The 16464-nt window shown below is 42.5% G+C and overlaps 1 protein-coding gene across 8 annotated transcripts in view; it reads right to left on the bottom strand.

Moving 5' to 3' along the window:
• Positions 1–457: 457 nt before the first annotated feature.
• HMGXB4 (HMG-box containing 4) overlaps positions 458–16464 on the bottom strand; it is a 125368-nt gene continuing 109361 nt past the window's right edge. For all 8 annotated transcript variants that reach the window (XM_033929574.1, XM_033929569.1, XM_033929571.1 and 5 more), the window contains 3 exons: positions 6144–6304; positions 5775–5897; positions 458–723 (listed from right to left, as the gene is read on the bottom strand). In XM_033929574.1, the coding sequence (XP_033785465.1) occupies positions 679–723; positions 5775–5897; positions 6144–6304 (329 nt within the window). In that variant the 3' untranslated portion in view covers positions 458–678. The remainder of the gene's footprint in view (positions 724–5774; positions 5898–6143; positions 6305–16464) is intronic.

Here is a 16464-nt window from a genome sequence, read left to right as displayed (position 1 = left end):
ATTGACATTCTGCTACCTGCGAAACCCCTGTACCACCAAGATGTAAAGACATTGGATGTATTATGCCCAGTGTCCTCTCTCTCTTGGCCCCAGCTGCCATGAAACTGTGTTAAGCCTCATTTCACAGAGTATTAAAAAAACCCAAAAACCCACAGCTTGTGAAGTTGAGACAGATATGTTACAGAAACACCTAACTCTTCTGGAAAGCTCCTGCTATTTATGGCACATTGAAGCAGCAGCAGCAGACAATTTTAGTAAATTGGCCCAGAAACCACAGGAACTGTGCAAAAGGCTGCACTGCCTGTCACATATCTGACATGATATAGCAGGAACCTTCCCTACCAATAACATATTCCTTAAATAAAAACGTCCAAGCAGCAATATTTAAATACTTAAAAACAGCCAGCAAGGCAACTTCTTTCACTTCAAGGTTTTACAAAGTCATTTCATCTAAAAATGAAAGCAATTCAACCACTTTAATTCTAAAAACTCTTAATAAAATTAGCAAAAGTGAAATAGTTATGTATTATATATATAGTATGTATATATTATACATATGTATATAAATATATATATATATTTTAAAAAGCATCCACCAAGGAGAGGGCATGTCTTGGGTGCCACTGAAATCTGTACAAATTGTCCATGTTTCATGATGTCTCCCAAGATCCTTTGTTGTCAGAGGCCAGGCATTATATAGGCAATATTGTCCAATGTGTTTGACTGTGGAAGAAAAACAAATTACCGTACATTTTTTTTTTCTCCTAAAGAATTCATTTGAATTTAAATCCTGATGGAATAAAACTAGTTTGGTTATAAGCACTGCATATAATCCCATGTCATCTGATATAATAAAATGCTAGGCCGCGCATACGCACTCCCATCTGCGTGCGTCCGTTTCCTGGGTGAGATGTAGGGCACCTTAGGTAGGAGTGCGCATGCGCGCTTACATCACCAGCCACCGATGCCTCCACAAGCCGGGACCGCAGCCAGCCGCCGATCTTCGTTCCTCGAGCGGGTGGGCGGGCGGGCGGGGGAGATGTCTCGGAGGAGAGGGATCGCGGCCGCTCAGCGCCCCCACCGAGGAGACCAGCAACTTTCCGCCCCGGATCGGGACCCGAGTCCTTTGCCGCCCCTCCCTTCCCTTCCCGCGGATCCGACTACCTTGGCGATTCAAGCAGCGTGTGCAGCAGTCTTCACACGCTGCTTCGGGCCCTTCTACTGCCCTGATTTGCTCTGCCGTGTCTCTGATGATGTCATCAGTGACATGCCAGAGTAAATCAGGCCAGTAGAAGGCCCCGAAGCAGCGTGTGAAGACTGCTGCACACGCTGGAATCGCCAGGTTCATAGTCTGTACCGCGGGAAGGGAAAGGGGGGTAGAGGAAACGCTAATGCTGCTGCAGGGAACTGGTGTGGGGGGAGGGAAATGGAGGGGAAGGGAATGCTGCTTTGGACAGACAGACAGAGGGAGGAAGGGAGACAGAAAGAAAAGAAGAAAGACACAGGGGCAGGGAGATACACAGAAAGACAAAGGGGGCCAGGGACAGAGACAGACAGAAAGAAAGACAGCGGGAGTCATATCAGGAGGGGTGCGGGATGGGGCAGAGGGAACTTTTGCAATGGGTGCAACTGGGCGGCTGTCGGGAACCTCTGATCAGGGGCAGAGCAAGGTAAGTGTATCATAGGGATAAGAAGGAGGGGGGGAGAAAAAGGAAGGGACGCCTACTGCTGGACAGGGGGAGAAGGAAAGAGGTGCTGCTGGACAGGGGGGAGGTAAAACAAAGGGAGAAGGGCTGCTGCTGCATAAGGAGAGCAGTGAAGGGGTAGTGGTGGACACAGGGGAGGTAAAAGGAAGGGAGAATGGACAGGGGGAGCTGGCAAGGGGTGGTGATGGACAGCCAAGGAAAAAGAAAGACAGAAAGAAAGAAAGCGGCTAAGGAGAGAGAGAAAGAAATAAAGACAGACACACACATATATTCTAGCACCCGTTAATGTAACGGGCTATAAGACTAGTTATCAGTATATAATAAAAATAGACAAAGACAGAGCACACTATCGAACTTTATGATTTACCACCAATCCTTTGTACAGAAGGGGTTTAGGGGCCAGAAAATACAAATTCCAGTGCCCTCTGCTGCCTAAATTCCTTCTTTGGGGGGAGATAGGTGTAAACCAAACTCTGTTTCTTAAATGCCCTCTGGGTTCCCTCCTAGTAGCAACTTTGTTTTTTAAGGACTGTTAAAATCCACAATAATTGTGAATAGATGAGTTTCATTAATTTCCCATTTTAAAATGGGTTTTGATCATTCGACTTGGACATTAACAAACAGTATAATATCATCTTGCTGACTTTGTTTGTTTGGTGGACAGTCCATTGTCTCATCTCATTTCTTCCCCTTTGCCTGGCTTGCGTGGGTTTGCTAGACTTTTTGTGGTACATTGTCATGTCCTCTCTAAGTCTCTTTTCACTTCTCCCTATGATGCTCCCCTTCCATGGCTTCCAAGACTGACCCTGAATCTTTATCCCCCCCACCACCACCAATACACTCTTCCTCACCTCCTCCCTCATGCCTTGGCCAGACTACAATCAAAATGCTTCCTCTTTCTTTGCCTCCCCCTAAAACACACTAACAAATAACCACTGCTATACAGGAGCTACTGTAAATGTATTACACAGATACAATAACAGGACTGGAAGATATTTACCCTTAGGATGATCGATAAGACTAAGGCAAAAATTCAGCCTTATCAGAACATGTCTCCACAAGTCTGAATATTTTCTACCTCATGTAGATAAGATATGGTTAAAGCTTGAAGTAGTTTGGGACAAATTTAGAGGTCATTCATGGTCCTACAATATCCTCAATTGCTTTATGACACCAACTGACTAACTAGAAAATACCAAGATGATTTTTATAGATCTTTCTTGTTTTGAGAGTTTCTAGTCTAATGGATTTTGCATCCCAAATATGCCTTCATTGTATGCAAAGAAGAACAGAAGAGCAAAAAAACTCTGAAAATAACGCACATATACATAAGCAAAATAGACAGTGGCCAATTGCAAAGAATATCCAACATCCAAAATGAAGCATAGATAGTGGAGAAAGTTGGCCCTATGTCTTTTAACATAAATGAATGGTGCAAAAGGGCTACTGATATTCTGATTCACTGGAGTCTAGGGAAGTATAAGAGGAAACATTCAGATTTTGATAAGCTTAGGCATCTAGTCTTGGGAACATACTATTATAAATTTGGCTCTCTCACTCACTTATACCAGTTTGTGATGAGAGGCACTGAACAACTATTCGCTGCATCCCCTTGCAGGTACTTAGAACTCTCTCTCCTCTGCCAAATGATATCCAAGATCAGTGGTCTCAAACTCAAACCCTTTGCAGGGCCACATTTTGGATTTGTAGATACTTGGAGGGCTGCAGAAAAAATAGTTAATGTCTTATTAAAGAAATTACAACTTTGCATGAGGTAAAACTCATTATAGTTTATAAATCTTTCCTTAATTGCTTCTGATAATTTCAGCTATATACAGCTGAAAGCAGTGCAAAATGCAGAAAGTGAAAAAGTAAAGAATGATTCTTTATGGAAAACTTGTGCCTTAAGTGTCTGGTGGTTGCGTCTGTAACCACCTTCAGCTCTCACCTCCAGCACGAGGTTATGTACACATGCACAAGCTGTACTGCCTCCAATGGTTACCTTATGTTCTGGAACGTTGCCCACCTCACTGCTGTAACCTCATGCAAGCGCTTTCCTGCATCTGTACGCAATTGAACTCTCCACTCCACCTCACAATTGCATACAGACGCAGGAAAACCAGAGGTCTGGAAGGAAGCAGCGCCTTGACCCGGGTGGTATCTGCGGAACTCACACAGACGTCCTGAACAGCTGGACAAGCACGGTCTTCAGGCAGGCAGGGCACTTTAGAGTTTGAACCAACTTATCTAAATCCTCTCCAAACCAAAATGACCCCTGAAAGGGAAATTGATAATTTTGAAAATTATAATAAAAAAAAAGAAAGGGAAATGTTGTGAGTTTAGTCTTGGACGTTGCATCCGCCGCCCAAGCCTGAAGCCACAAGGCCACACCGAGAGACATGGATTTGGCGGATGTCCGCAACAAGTCATAGAGTGCATCCGAAAGCTAAGTGGCAGCCATCTCAATCTTTGCCACCTCCTGATCCACCAAGGATCAGTCATCAGACTCGTGGTCAAGGACACGCTCAGCCCACCGAAACACGGCCTGCACCACCAGAGCACTGCAAATGGCCACCTGGACCTCCACAGCAGACACATCAAATTCTGCTTAAGAAGTGTCTCCAACTTACGCTTCTCAGAGTCCCGTAAGGCAGAACTGCCTTCTAGGTGCACCATATTGCTTAGCAATAGTTGAGACCACTGCATCCACCACTGGCAATTTTAAGGTATCCCAATCCCCCACTGGGATGGGATAAAGACGAGCCATAGAGCGGGCAAACCAAAAAGGCACCTCCGGCATCTTCCACTGCACCAGGACAATATCCCGAATAGCCTGATGCATGGGAAAGGAGCGGAATGCAGAGCGGATCCCCCCTAAGAAGATGGTCCACCACACGCGGGGTCTGCTGCAGCTCCTCCTCAAAGAGTAACACCGAGTAGACCTACTGAATCAGGTCCAGGAGCTTGTCCCACTGAACAAGGCACACTATGAATGTATCCTTGCCAGTAGATGAAACCACAGAGGTCCAGCTACCAACATCCGTCCATCCCCCCGACAGGATCCTGGAGGTTTCCCCAAGGGTCCAGGTCCAGGTCCAGATCCATGGAAAACCACTCCTCAGACACAAAATCATCGTCCCAGGCCACCTGCGGACGCTTGGATGAGGGAGGAGGAGGGGGGACGCTTTTCTATTTTATTGTTTATATTTTTGCTCTGTTTTGTGGGTGTTATTTACTGTTGATTTTGTATGTATTTTTATATGTAATTTGTAATTTTGTGTTAGTTTGTAACCCGCCCTGGGTAAGGGCAGGATATAAATAAACAAACAAACCAAACCAAGTTTCAAATCTATAAAGACAGGTTGCAACACTTTGATCTTTCTCTTGATTATCTCTCTGCCTCCTCTCTTCCCTCTTTAGCCCCTACACAGACATATAGGACATCCATTCATAAAAACTAATCTTTTCTCTCTCATTCACCAAAGCAAAGAAGCAACTCTAACATTTATTTTCTATGCTTTGTACCTCTAATATTAAGCCTAATTCTATACAAAATATACTTTTTATTCAACCACCCGGCTATTTCATCCCACTTCCCACTGCCTCTTTGAGGGCTGAAGCCTAGAACAAACTAGAAAATACATAAAAACACAAAAAGATTACACTTGGGAGCTTGTCTGACAAAATCCTATTCCCTCTCCCCTTTCCCTTATTACTGCTAATTCAAAGTAATCTCTCCACCACATCCATCCTCCTTACCAAGCAGACCTTACAATCCACCAGCAAACTCCTCCTCCACGATAATCCCTGACTCACCTAGGTATCATTCCCCTTGTCCTCCCATGGCACATCCTGTAAGGTAACAAATTCATACACTTTTGGTGCACATTTTGACCAGGGACCAGGAGGTCTATAACAAAGCATGAGGCCTAGAGGCAGCTAGCCCAGAACTCTTTTAAGCTAACAAAATTAACAGCTCTATTTCTGGTTAACATAGGGAGCTAATGTTTTCAAGTTTTTCCATATAAATTAATTCATAGAGAAGAAAAATGTCAATGCTGAACTTACTAGCACTTGCTTTGGGCAACCATTAAGCTGTGGGACTTGAGCAGTAAGGCAGGCCAGGGGCCCCAAAGCACAGATAATGGAATCTAGCAGCACCGATAGACTGCCCGAGACAGCAACCATCCCCTAAGAGCCAAAAAAGAGAGGAATATTGAGAAATTAAAGCATTATTGGCAACATACTGATGAGGAATTGTATATAAACTTGAAAAAACAAAGGGGTTAAAGTTTTAATGACTGGTAATACTTCTCACAGGCTTCAAAACTGAGTGTCTGTTACCATGTAGACATGTATTTATTTGTAAAAAGAAAACACATAACAAAATAAAAGTTTAATAAAGCCCTATTAAATTTCAGATGATAGTGGACCCACTTCTGTCTCCTGCAGCCGATGTCCTATCAGGCTTAAGGACTCCCCCAATAGCTGGAGATGTGCAGCCACATCAATAGGGTCTGTCTCTGGAACTTTAGCTGGTGATGAGGAGACAGTCATGGAACTGGAAGGGGACTTCTTATGAGGTGACATTACCCCAGCTGAAAGGGAGACAAAAATATGGAGTAATATATAGATAAAGCTATAGAAGAGAGAGCTGCAGAATGTAAGGAGAGAAGTGGTGAAAGGCTTGCCAGGTTAGAAAAACATCAGTTTCCCATTTCCTGACACTTATGATCCTTCTTATTTTTGCTTTACATGTGGAAAAGAAAAAAATGAAATCTTATCTGTTCATTTTCTTTACTTTAGTTTCATCTGATCATTACAGAACATATGGATGTTGTGTCCAACGACCAGTGGATGGAGACAGAAAAACAAAGCAGTAATGAGATTCACCCCTTAAGGGCCAAATGCAGGTACAGATACTCACTATTTCTTCTGGCAAAGCAATGTGCTATTCCTTCTGGCTGAGTTGTCATACATAAATCAGGGATGGGGTCATTTCTTTTTAAAGATATTGTACTTTAAAAGTAAAAGTACTGGCTTCAAAAGCAGTGAACTAAAAGTAGAAAATCTTATCCCTCAAAAATTATTCAAGTAATAAAATATAGCCTCATAAAACTACTTGTTTTATTACAAAGTAAAAAGTATTCTTAACAAGCTGGACAAACTATTTTATTTATTTATTTATAATTTCAACAAATATACCAGCATTTAATATCTTTTACAGAAAGATAGACATAGAAACATAGAATATGACGGCAGAAAAGGGCTGGAGCCCATCAAGTCTGCCCACGCTAATGACCCACCCCTAGACTTCACCCGGCTAGAGATCCCACATACATATCCCATTTCTTTTTGAAATCGAGCACGCTGCTGGCGTTAATCACCTGCAATGGAAGTTCATTCCAATGATCGACTACCCTTTCAGTGAAGAAATACTTCCTGGCGTCGCCATGAAATTGCCCACCTTTGATTTTCAGCGGATGACCTCTTGTGGTTGAAGGTCCTTTAAGAAAGAAGATATCGTCTTCCACCTCGATGCGGCCCGTGATATATTTAAAAGTCTCAATCATGTCCCCCCTCTCTCTACGTTCCTCGAGCGAGTATAGTTGCAGTTTATTCAGTCTTTCCTCATATGGGAGGTTTCTCTGCACATCTTTTTGATAATGTGGTCTCCAGAATTGAACACAATATTCAAGATGAGGTCTCACCATGGATCTGTACAGGGGCATTATGACTTCGGGCCTCCGGCTGACGAAACCTCTACGGATGTATCCCACCATTTGTCTAGCCTTGGATGCAGCTTTCTCCACCTGCTTGGCAGTTTTCATATTTTCACTAATGATTACTCCCAAATCACGTTCTGCCCTAGTCCTAGCTAAGGTCTCACCATTCAGAGTGTAAGTTCTGCACGGGTTTTTGCTGCCAAGGTGCATGACCTTACATTTTTTGGCATTAAAGCCTAGCTGCCAAGTTGAGGACCAATGTTCCAATAAGAGCAGGTCCTGTTCCATACTGTCGGGCAAGGTGCTGTTATCTACTATGTTGCATAGTTTGGCGTCATCGGCGAATAGTGTTATTTTACCTTGAAGCCCTTGAGTCAGGTCTCTTATGTATATGTTGAAAAGGATCGGTCCCAAGACCGATCCCTGTGGCACTCCACTGGTCACCTCCGATGTATTGGAGGGGGTATCGTTAACCACTACCCTCTGGATTCTACTGCTTAACCAGTCATTGACCCATGTCGTCAATATCACTCCCAATCCCATCGAAGTCATCTTGCTCAACAATCTGCGCAAAAGCTTTGCTAAAGTCCAAGTACACGACGTCTAGAGACTTCCCCATATCCAGTTTCCTTGTAACCCAGTCAAAGAAGCTGATCAGATTGGATTGACAGGACCTTCCCTTTGTGAATCCATGCTGCTGGGGATCCTGTAGATTCTCCTCGGTCAGGATCGTGTTTAATAAGTCTTTCCATTAGTTTGCTCACTATTGAGGTGAGACTGACCGGTCTGTAATTCGCAGCCTCCGTTCTGCAACCTTTTTTGTGCAATGGAATGACGTTAGCTGTTTTCCAGTCCATGGGGACTTTTCCGGTACTTAGGGAAAGATTGAACAGTACGGATAGCGGTTCCACCAGGACATCACACAACTCCCTAAGAATCCTGGGGTGTAGATTGTCCGGTCCCATGGCTTTGTTCACCTTGAGTTTTGATAGTTCGCCATGGACGCTGCTGGGTGTAAACTTGAAATTTTGAAACGGGTCTTCCGAGGTTTGCCTTGCCTGCAGTTGTGGACCGGTCCCCGGCGCCTCACAAGTAAAGACTGAGCAAAAGTATTCATTTAGTAGTTTGGCTTTATCAGAATCCGTTTCTGCATAGGTCCCGTCTGTTTTCCTGAGACGTACTATCCCATCTGTGTTTCGTTTCCTGTCGCTAATGTATCTGAAGAAGGATTTATCCCCTTTTTTAATGTTTTTCGCTAGTTGTTCTTCTGTTTGAATCTTGGCCTCTCTGACTGCCGCTTTGACTGCTTTAGACCTGGTCAGATAGTCTTCTTTTGCCACCCTGTTTCCAGTATGCTTGTAGGAAATAAAAGCTTTTTTTCTTTTCCTTGACAAGATCCGAGATCTCTGCAGAGAACCACTGGGGCTTGTTCTTCCTCCGTCGTTTGCTTACTGTTTTTGTATAGCGGTTTGTTGCCTCATGCAAGGTGTATTTCAGGATTGACCACATAGCCTCTACATTATTGGTTTCAGCTTGGTTTTGTAGCGCCTGATGGACGAAGTCTCCCATGCGTTTAAAGTCAGTGCCCCAAAAGTCGAGGACCTTTGTTGCTGTGTTTGATCTAGTGAAGCCTATCTTGATGTTGAACCATACCATGTTGTGGTCGCTGGAGGCTAGTGTATCGCCTACCGAAACTTCTGAAACGCTTTCTCCGTTGGTGAGTATCAGGTCCAGTGTCGCCTGATCTCTGGTGGGCTCCAGCACCATTTGTTTGAGTCGTGCCCCTTTTATGGAGGTTAAAAGCCTTCTGCTGCCGCTGGTAGTAGCGGAAAGTGTCTTCCAATCAGCATCGGGCATATTGAAGTCTCCTAGCAGAACCGTGTCCCCGCGCAAATCCAAATAGGCAATAAAAGATATATAAATCCAAATAGGCAATAAAAGATATATAAAGAAATTAAGTATTTCTTAATCTGTCTCAAGTCCTCAACAAAAGACAAAAAGATCCAAGATTAAATTGAGTGATTTAGGATTAAAAAAAAAAGAAATAAAATATCTTAAAGAAATCTATAGCTTGCAGCTGGATGAGAGTCTTTTATTCTTTAGAGGCTGTTAAATTTTCTTCTCTTCCAAGGCGTTTAAGAAACACAAAACTGGATAACTGAGATGGTTCTAAGAAAATGTATTTAACAGACTGATATTTTATTATACATTTTCAAGGGAATCTGGGGTAAAATACACCACCTATTGCAGTTGCTGCAGGTTTCAAAATCAAGAACTGTCGCCTCCTTTTTTGTGTTTCTTTAGAAATGTCAGGAAATAGCTGGATTTTATGTCCTAAGAACTTTTTAGACCTATTCTGGAAGAACATTCTCAAAATCCATTTCTTGTCTGGTAGCAAAGCTACCGTTAACAGTAATGTTGCTGGAGTAGCAACAGTTACATCAGAAACTTCTAATAAATATGTTACATCAAGTGGCATTTGTTGTTGGTTTTTACTTTCTAGCTGTTCATGTTTAGTTGGAATATAATATGCTCGAACAAATGGAGGAATAGATGGTCAGATACATTTAACACCTCTATAAAATACCTCTTCAACATATTGATAGGAGTTATCATAGAAATTCTTGAAAAGTTCAACAGATGTAAATTATTTGCTCGGTTTTGATTTTCCAGCATCTCTAACTTTCTCCTTAGAATGGTATCAGTAATCAATGCTTCCTGGATTTTTTAAATAGATACCACTTCTGTTGTCATTTTTTGAGATTCATTTTTAACAGTAGATACATCTTATTTTAAAGAAGAAATTTCCTCTCTTTGTTTCTTTAACTTCTCTCCTAAGTCATTGACTTGTGAGGTCAAATTACAATAAGATCCCACAAGGTGCCCAGAGTAACCCCAGGGAGTTTATTTAGCACTGAAAAAGCTCCAAGTGTCATTAAGGTCGTAACTCTTGTTGGTCTTGGTCCATTTCCTTCTTTGATGTTCCCACTTCAGGCAGTTTCGCAGGGTTAAGAAAATCCCCTTCAGAACTAGATAGCAAACTCTCACTGGCCTTCCGTGGCAAAAACACTGCCTCTTCGGACATGTTCAGCTCACGCGGAGAGCTTGCGCTCTGAGGTTGTGGAGGCAGAACTCTAATGTTGGGGCTCAGGGTAGCATCGAGCCCAAGGACTTCCGCCATAGCGTCACTCCCCACCGGTATCTCCAGCGGGCGATTTCGCGGCATAGTTGGCTCCTGTTGTAGCCGCTGCAGAAGTTCATCGATAGTGCCGAGTAAGGGTATTTCTGAGCGATGGGAGGCAAAATTCTGCAGCGTCTCACCAGCTACAAGCTGCATTGGCCATCTTGGATCGCTCAAGGATTCATTTTGATGCTGAATCGACACATTATTTTTTAAATTATTATTTGACTATTTTTTTAATAAGATGCTGAGTTAAGGCTTAAGAGTATTTTACCTCTGTTTGGATAAAACAAGTGTTCAAAAGCACTAAATAAATGTTCACCTGCAACACTGGCTAGTAAAGCTGTGTTTAGTTCAGAGATGTCGCCTGAGAACAGGATATCCAACACGGTTCATATAGGCCAGTAGTTCTTAAACCTGTCCTGAAGGACCCCCAGCCAGCTGGGTTTTCAAGATATCCCTAAAGAATATACATGAAGCAGATCTGCATATAATAGAGGTGATAAGCATGCAAATCTGCCTCATGAATATTCATTAGGGATATCTTGAAAACCCAAATGGCTGGGGATCCCCCAGGACAGATTTAAGGACCACAGATATAGGCAGAAAGAATAGCTTTGCCACTTGTGGTGCTAATGTTGAAAGTGAAGAAATCAACCACCAAGTCCAACTGAGTCTGAGCAGGTATGGCAAATGCAGTAGTGTTAAACCGTGGCTACACTGCTGGCTTGAGGGTCTTTTTTTCTAAACAGCAAATCCATTCCTTGCAATTTTTGCCTAGGGTTCTTGATCTATGCAGTCTTGGAACATTGGATGTAATATTGCAGCTGCTACAAGTTCCTCATTCATTAACTGCTCTTCAAAGCACCTTTGCAACCACTTTATAATCCTCTTACTAATGATAACAAGTCTGACTTGTGTTGTGTTTTATGTGTTTATTTTTACAAAAACTATAACTGCTTAGAGGGGGTTGAACGGGGTGATGCTTTGTGACCAATTTCGCTTTGGGGATAATAGTAGAGGGAGTTAAGGGGGAAGGGGGCTGGGGTGGATAGCAGAGAGAGGGGATGGAGGGTTTGGGGTAGGCTTTAGATCAGGGGTGCCCAAAAGGTCGATTGTGATCGACCAGTAGATCGCAAAGGCAACGCGAGTCGATCGCAGAGACCGAGACAGACTCACATTGCCTTTGCGTTCTGTTCTCCCTGCTTCCCCGACGCCAGGCCTGGCGCATACAAACGCTGGGCCCACAACCTTTCCCCCCCCCCCCGACATCAATTCCGACGTTGGAGAGGAAGTTCCGGGCCAGCCAATTGCAGCAGCGATGGCTTGGGGGGGGCAGGGAGAGAGAAAGACAGACAGAAAGAAAGGGGGGCCGGGAGAGAGAAAGAAAGAAAGAAGGGGGCGGGGGAGAGAAAGAAAGGGGGGAAGGGAGAGAGAGAAAGAAAGAAAGAAAGAAGGGGCGGGGAGAAAAAGAAAGGGGGGAAGGGAGAGAGAAAAAGAAATGGGGGGGGGGGCAGGGAGAGAGAAAAAGAAAGAGAGGGAGGAGGAATATGTTGGGTTAGATAGTATTGCCTTATACTGAAGAGTACCAGTATGACTGTTTATGTTTTGGGGTGGGGATTTGGCTATCTGGTGTATTTGCCATTGTGAAAATTCAAGAAAGACAGAAAGAAAGCTAGACTCAAGGAGGGACAGAGAGAGATGTTGGTTGGGGAATGGAATGAGGTCTGGAGGCAGAAATAAATAAATATTGGATTTACAGTCAGAAGAAGGAAGTGCAACCAGAGACTCATGAAATCACCAGACAGCAAAGGTAGGAAAAATGATTTTATTTTAAATTTAGTGATCAAAATGTGTCCAAATTTATATCTGCTGTCTATATTTTGCACTATGGCCCTCTTTTACTAAACCGCGATAGCAGTTTTTAGCACAGGGAGCCTATGAGCATCGGGAGCAAAGCGGGGCATTCAGCGCAGCTCCCTGTGCTAAAAACCGCTATTGTGGTTTAGTAAAAGGGAAGGGGGTATATTTGTCTATTTTTGTATAGTTGTTACTGAGGTGATATTGTATATTTTAAAGTCATCTGCCTTGACCTCTTTGAAAACCCCCCCCGAATAAAAATGATAATTAACATTTTCTCTGTGTACAGTGTGCTTTGTGTTTTTAAAAATTTTATTGTTCTATTAAGGAAGTGTTTTAAAGAAGTGTTGGGATTGGCTAATGCTGAGAATTTTCCAATAAATAATTACTATTATATTCCTCCTAAAAAAATAGAATCTGCCCAGGAGGTGGACCATCTGGTCACTACTGAAGTAAATCTGACTGAGTTTTTGGAAGATACTCAGGATGTGATTCAGAGTTGGTCCACCCTGGTGATAACATGCATGAGTGAAATAGATAAGATGTTACTAATGAAACTTTACTTTAAAAATAGGTTAACAAAATTTTGTGGAGATTTGGTTAAGATTTTTCCGCATGTCTCTAGAACAACTCAATTGAGAAGAAAATAATTTTTGAAGTTAAAAGCTAGAGTTTTGGCTCTAGAGACATCTTTCTACCTGAAATTTCCTTGTAAATGTTTAGTTAAGTTGCAAGATATTGAGTATGTTTTTTGGGACCCCATACAATTACAGCAATTTTTAGTAGCAAGAGAACAGAAATGATTTTGTTTCATCTATAGAGAATAAGAGGAGAAATTAGAATCCCTATTAGTAAGGAATGATTCAAGGTTTGATGGGACGAACTGAGAATTTGTGTCCTTAATTTTTTCTTTAAACTTGTTTGTTTAGAAATTGTAACATGTTTCCCCATAATGTGGGCTTAAAAATAATTTTGTAAGACTGAATGATTATGAATTGTTTTGAGAAATTTTTCTTTTTTTCCTTGAATTATTGGATATTGTAAATGTATTCAAAAGCATAAATAAAAAAAATAAAAAAATTTTATTGTTGGTAGATTATTTTGACTTGGTCATTTTAAAAGTAGCTCACAAGCCAAGAAAGTGTGGGCAACCCTGCTTTGGATAGAGAGTGGTAGAGTTCTGGAGCAGCCAAAAGAGAAGGGTGGGTTAAATTATTTTTTAACAAGGCAGCAAGGAAATGTCTGAATGGGATTCAGGGTTCCAAGAGCTTAGACCAGAGTAGGGGACAACCTCACCTGAAAATTGAAGGATTGATATGGGTAATTCTCTATGCACCTCTAGATACAGGTTAAAGTGAGAATCGCTTCATGGAATATGGGGAGAATAAACTCATGGACTAATTAACCACACATACTCTATTTGCTGGAACCCCTCTCCCAAGGCTATCCAACAGGGACAGAAAGCCAAAGCTCAAAGAAAAATAGCAAAGTGGAGAAAAATCCTCAGTTAGTCTTCATGGGTTAAAAAAACTGCACTTTGTCACATATTAAATAGTCCAAAAGAAACTGCAACCAAATTTAATGTTGACGACAAATGCAAAGTGATATACATTGGGAAGAATAATCCAAATCATAGTTACCGGATGCTAGGGTCCACTTTGGGGGTCAACGCTCAAGAAAAAGATCTAGGTATTATTGTGGACAATACACTGATACCTTCTGCAAGAAAGCAAACAAGATGCTAGGAATGGCTGGGGGGGGGGAAGGGGAGGGGGCCCAGCTGGATGACGTCGTGGAAACTCAGAGAGATCGAAAGGCGCTTCTTGCGTTGGAGGAGCAACTCGATGACTTTGGCAATCGAAGTCATCGGAATAATTTGAGAATCATTGGCCTTTATGAAGGATCAGAGGGAGTGGATGCCTGTCAATTTTTTGAAGAGTGGCTGCCTCAGGTGTTGTCCATTCAGTTTGAGCACCTATTCAAAATAGAGCGGGCCCACCGACTGCCATCCAAAATGTCAGCTGGAAATCATAAGCCTTGTCCTGTCGTCTTGAAGGTCTTGCGCTTTTCATATGTGGTTGCCATCTTGGCACAGATGAAAACCCTTCAAAAAAATCTCTTGGCAGGGCCAACAGATTTATATCATGGCAGATTTCACTAAGACTACAGTGGAGAAGTGCCGCAAATTCCTGGCCCTGCAACTGTGCCTCAGAATATTGGAGACCCTATATGGGTTGCTTTCGCCCACACGCTTTAAAGTGACTTACAATAATAAAACCACTACTTATACTGAGCCTAGTGTGCTGGAACATTTTCTGCAGGATCAGGAAGCCTTACGGACGGCCAGTTGAGCTCAATGTGTTTCTGTGCTTTACTGATTTGTTGGGTGGTATTACCATTGTTCTCTGTGCAGTGGGTTTTCACTGTATACTAGTTAAGTACCTGCCACTGTAAATTGAATTATTTTTTCTTATGTTAGTGATTTTCGATTATTGCAGCTTATCTTCAGACACTTGTTTTGGTTGGGATTGGCTCGAGTTCTTTTCCGGCCTTCAGGGGCTCTGTATATCCCCTCCAGGGGCCTCTGAGCCGATTGCTGGGGGTGGGCACAAGGTTTGTGTCTTGCGGGATGGGGGGTTTTGTGTGTATGGTGGGCGTTTGTGGGGGTATTCACAAAGCTATTTCAGGTTACAGGCTATATTGCATTCTTATTTATTTATGGGACCACTATGGCTGCTTACGTGCAGCATCTTTCTTGCTACTATGCTGGAGTCATAAGCATCATTGCACTATTGGTGGTTGATATGATCTCTCTTTCAGTCCTCTCATTGACTATTAACGGCATTAATCATCCCATCAAGAGAAAGAAATTGCTCTTGTATTGTAAACAGCGTAAAGCTCATGTTGTGCTATTACAAGAAACCAAGCTTAACCCACAGGAGTCCATTAAATTGCACAGCGATTGGGTCTCTCATTGTTTTTTTTCCACTGCTTAGGTCAGTCAGGGTGGGGTGGCCATCTTAGTGTCTAAATCCCTGAGATGTTCGGTGGAGTCTTCCTCTCATGATGCCCATGGGCGATGGGTTATGGTTATATTGTCTATCAATTCTAAATTATACACCTTTGTTAATGTGTACGGGCCAAATCAATCGGACCCGTCTTTCTTTCACGCCTTAGCGCATCATGTCACTTCGCTCACTTCTGACTTTGTGGTTATGGGGGGTGATTGGAACTTGGTTCTAGATTCCTGGATCTTCCGCCCGCTATACTCGGCCCAAAACGTTTATGGACTTTTATGTTAGGAAATTACCCAAACCTTTCTTAAACCCTGCTACATTAACTGCTTTCATCACATTCTCTGGCAACAAATTTCAGAGTTTAATGGCATATTCAGTGAAGAAATATCTTCTCCAATTTGTTTTAAATCTACTAGTTAGTAGCTTTATTGCATGCCCCCTAGTCCTAGTATTTTTTGAATACTACCTTTTCCATGCAACTCAAACAGAGGGTATTTTATAGACCTCTATTATATCTCCCCTGAGCCATCGTTTTCTTCAAGCTGAAGAGCCCTAGTTGCTTTAGCCTTTTCTCATAGGGAAGTTGTCCCATCCCCTTTATAATTTTTGGCACACTTCTCTGTACCTTTTCTAATTCCACTACATCTTTTTTGAGATATGGCAACCAGAATTGGTGCGGCTATACTATAGAGCAATATAAAGGCATTATAACATTTTCATCTTTGTTTTCCATTCCTTTGCTAATAATTCTTAACATTCTATTTACTTTCTTAGCTGCCACCGCACACTGAGCTGAGGGTTTCAACGTATCCTCAATGATGACACCTAGATCCATTTCCTGGGCAGCAACTCCTAATGTGGAATCTTCCATTACATAGCTATAGTTTGGGTTCCTCTGTCTCACATGCATCACTTTGCACTTGCTCACGTTAATCATCATCTGCTATTTTGATACCCAGTCTTTCAGTCTCACA

The sequence above is a fragment of the Geotrypetes seraphini genome, chromosome 2, assembly GCF_902459505.1.
Source record: "Geotrypetes seraphini chromosome 2, aGeoSer1.1, whole genome shotgun sequence".
NCBI classification, from domain to species: Eukaryota; Metazoa; Chordata; class Amphibia; order Gymnophiona; family Dermophiidae; genus Geotrypetes; species Geotrypetes seraphini.
The sequence above is the reverse complement of the archived record's forward strand: the minus strand, read 5'-3'. Positions and strand labels throughout refer to the sequence as shown.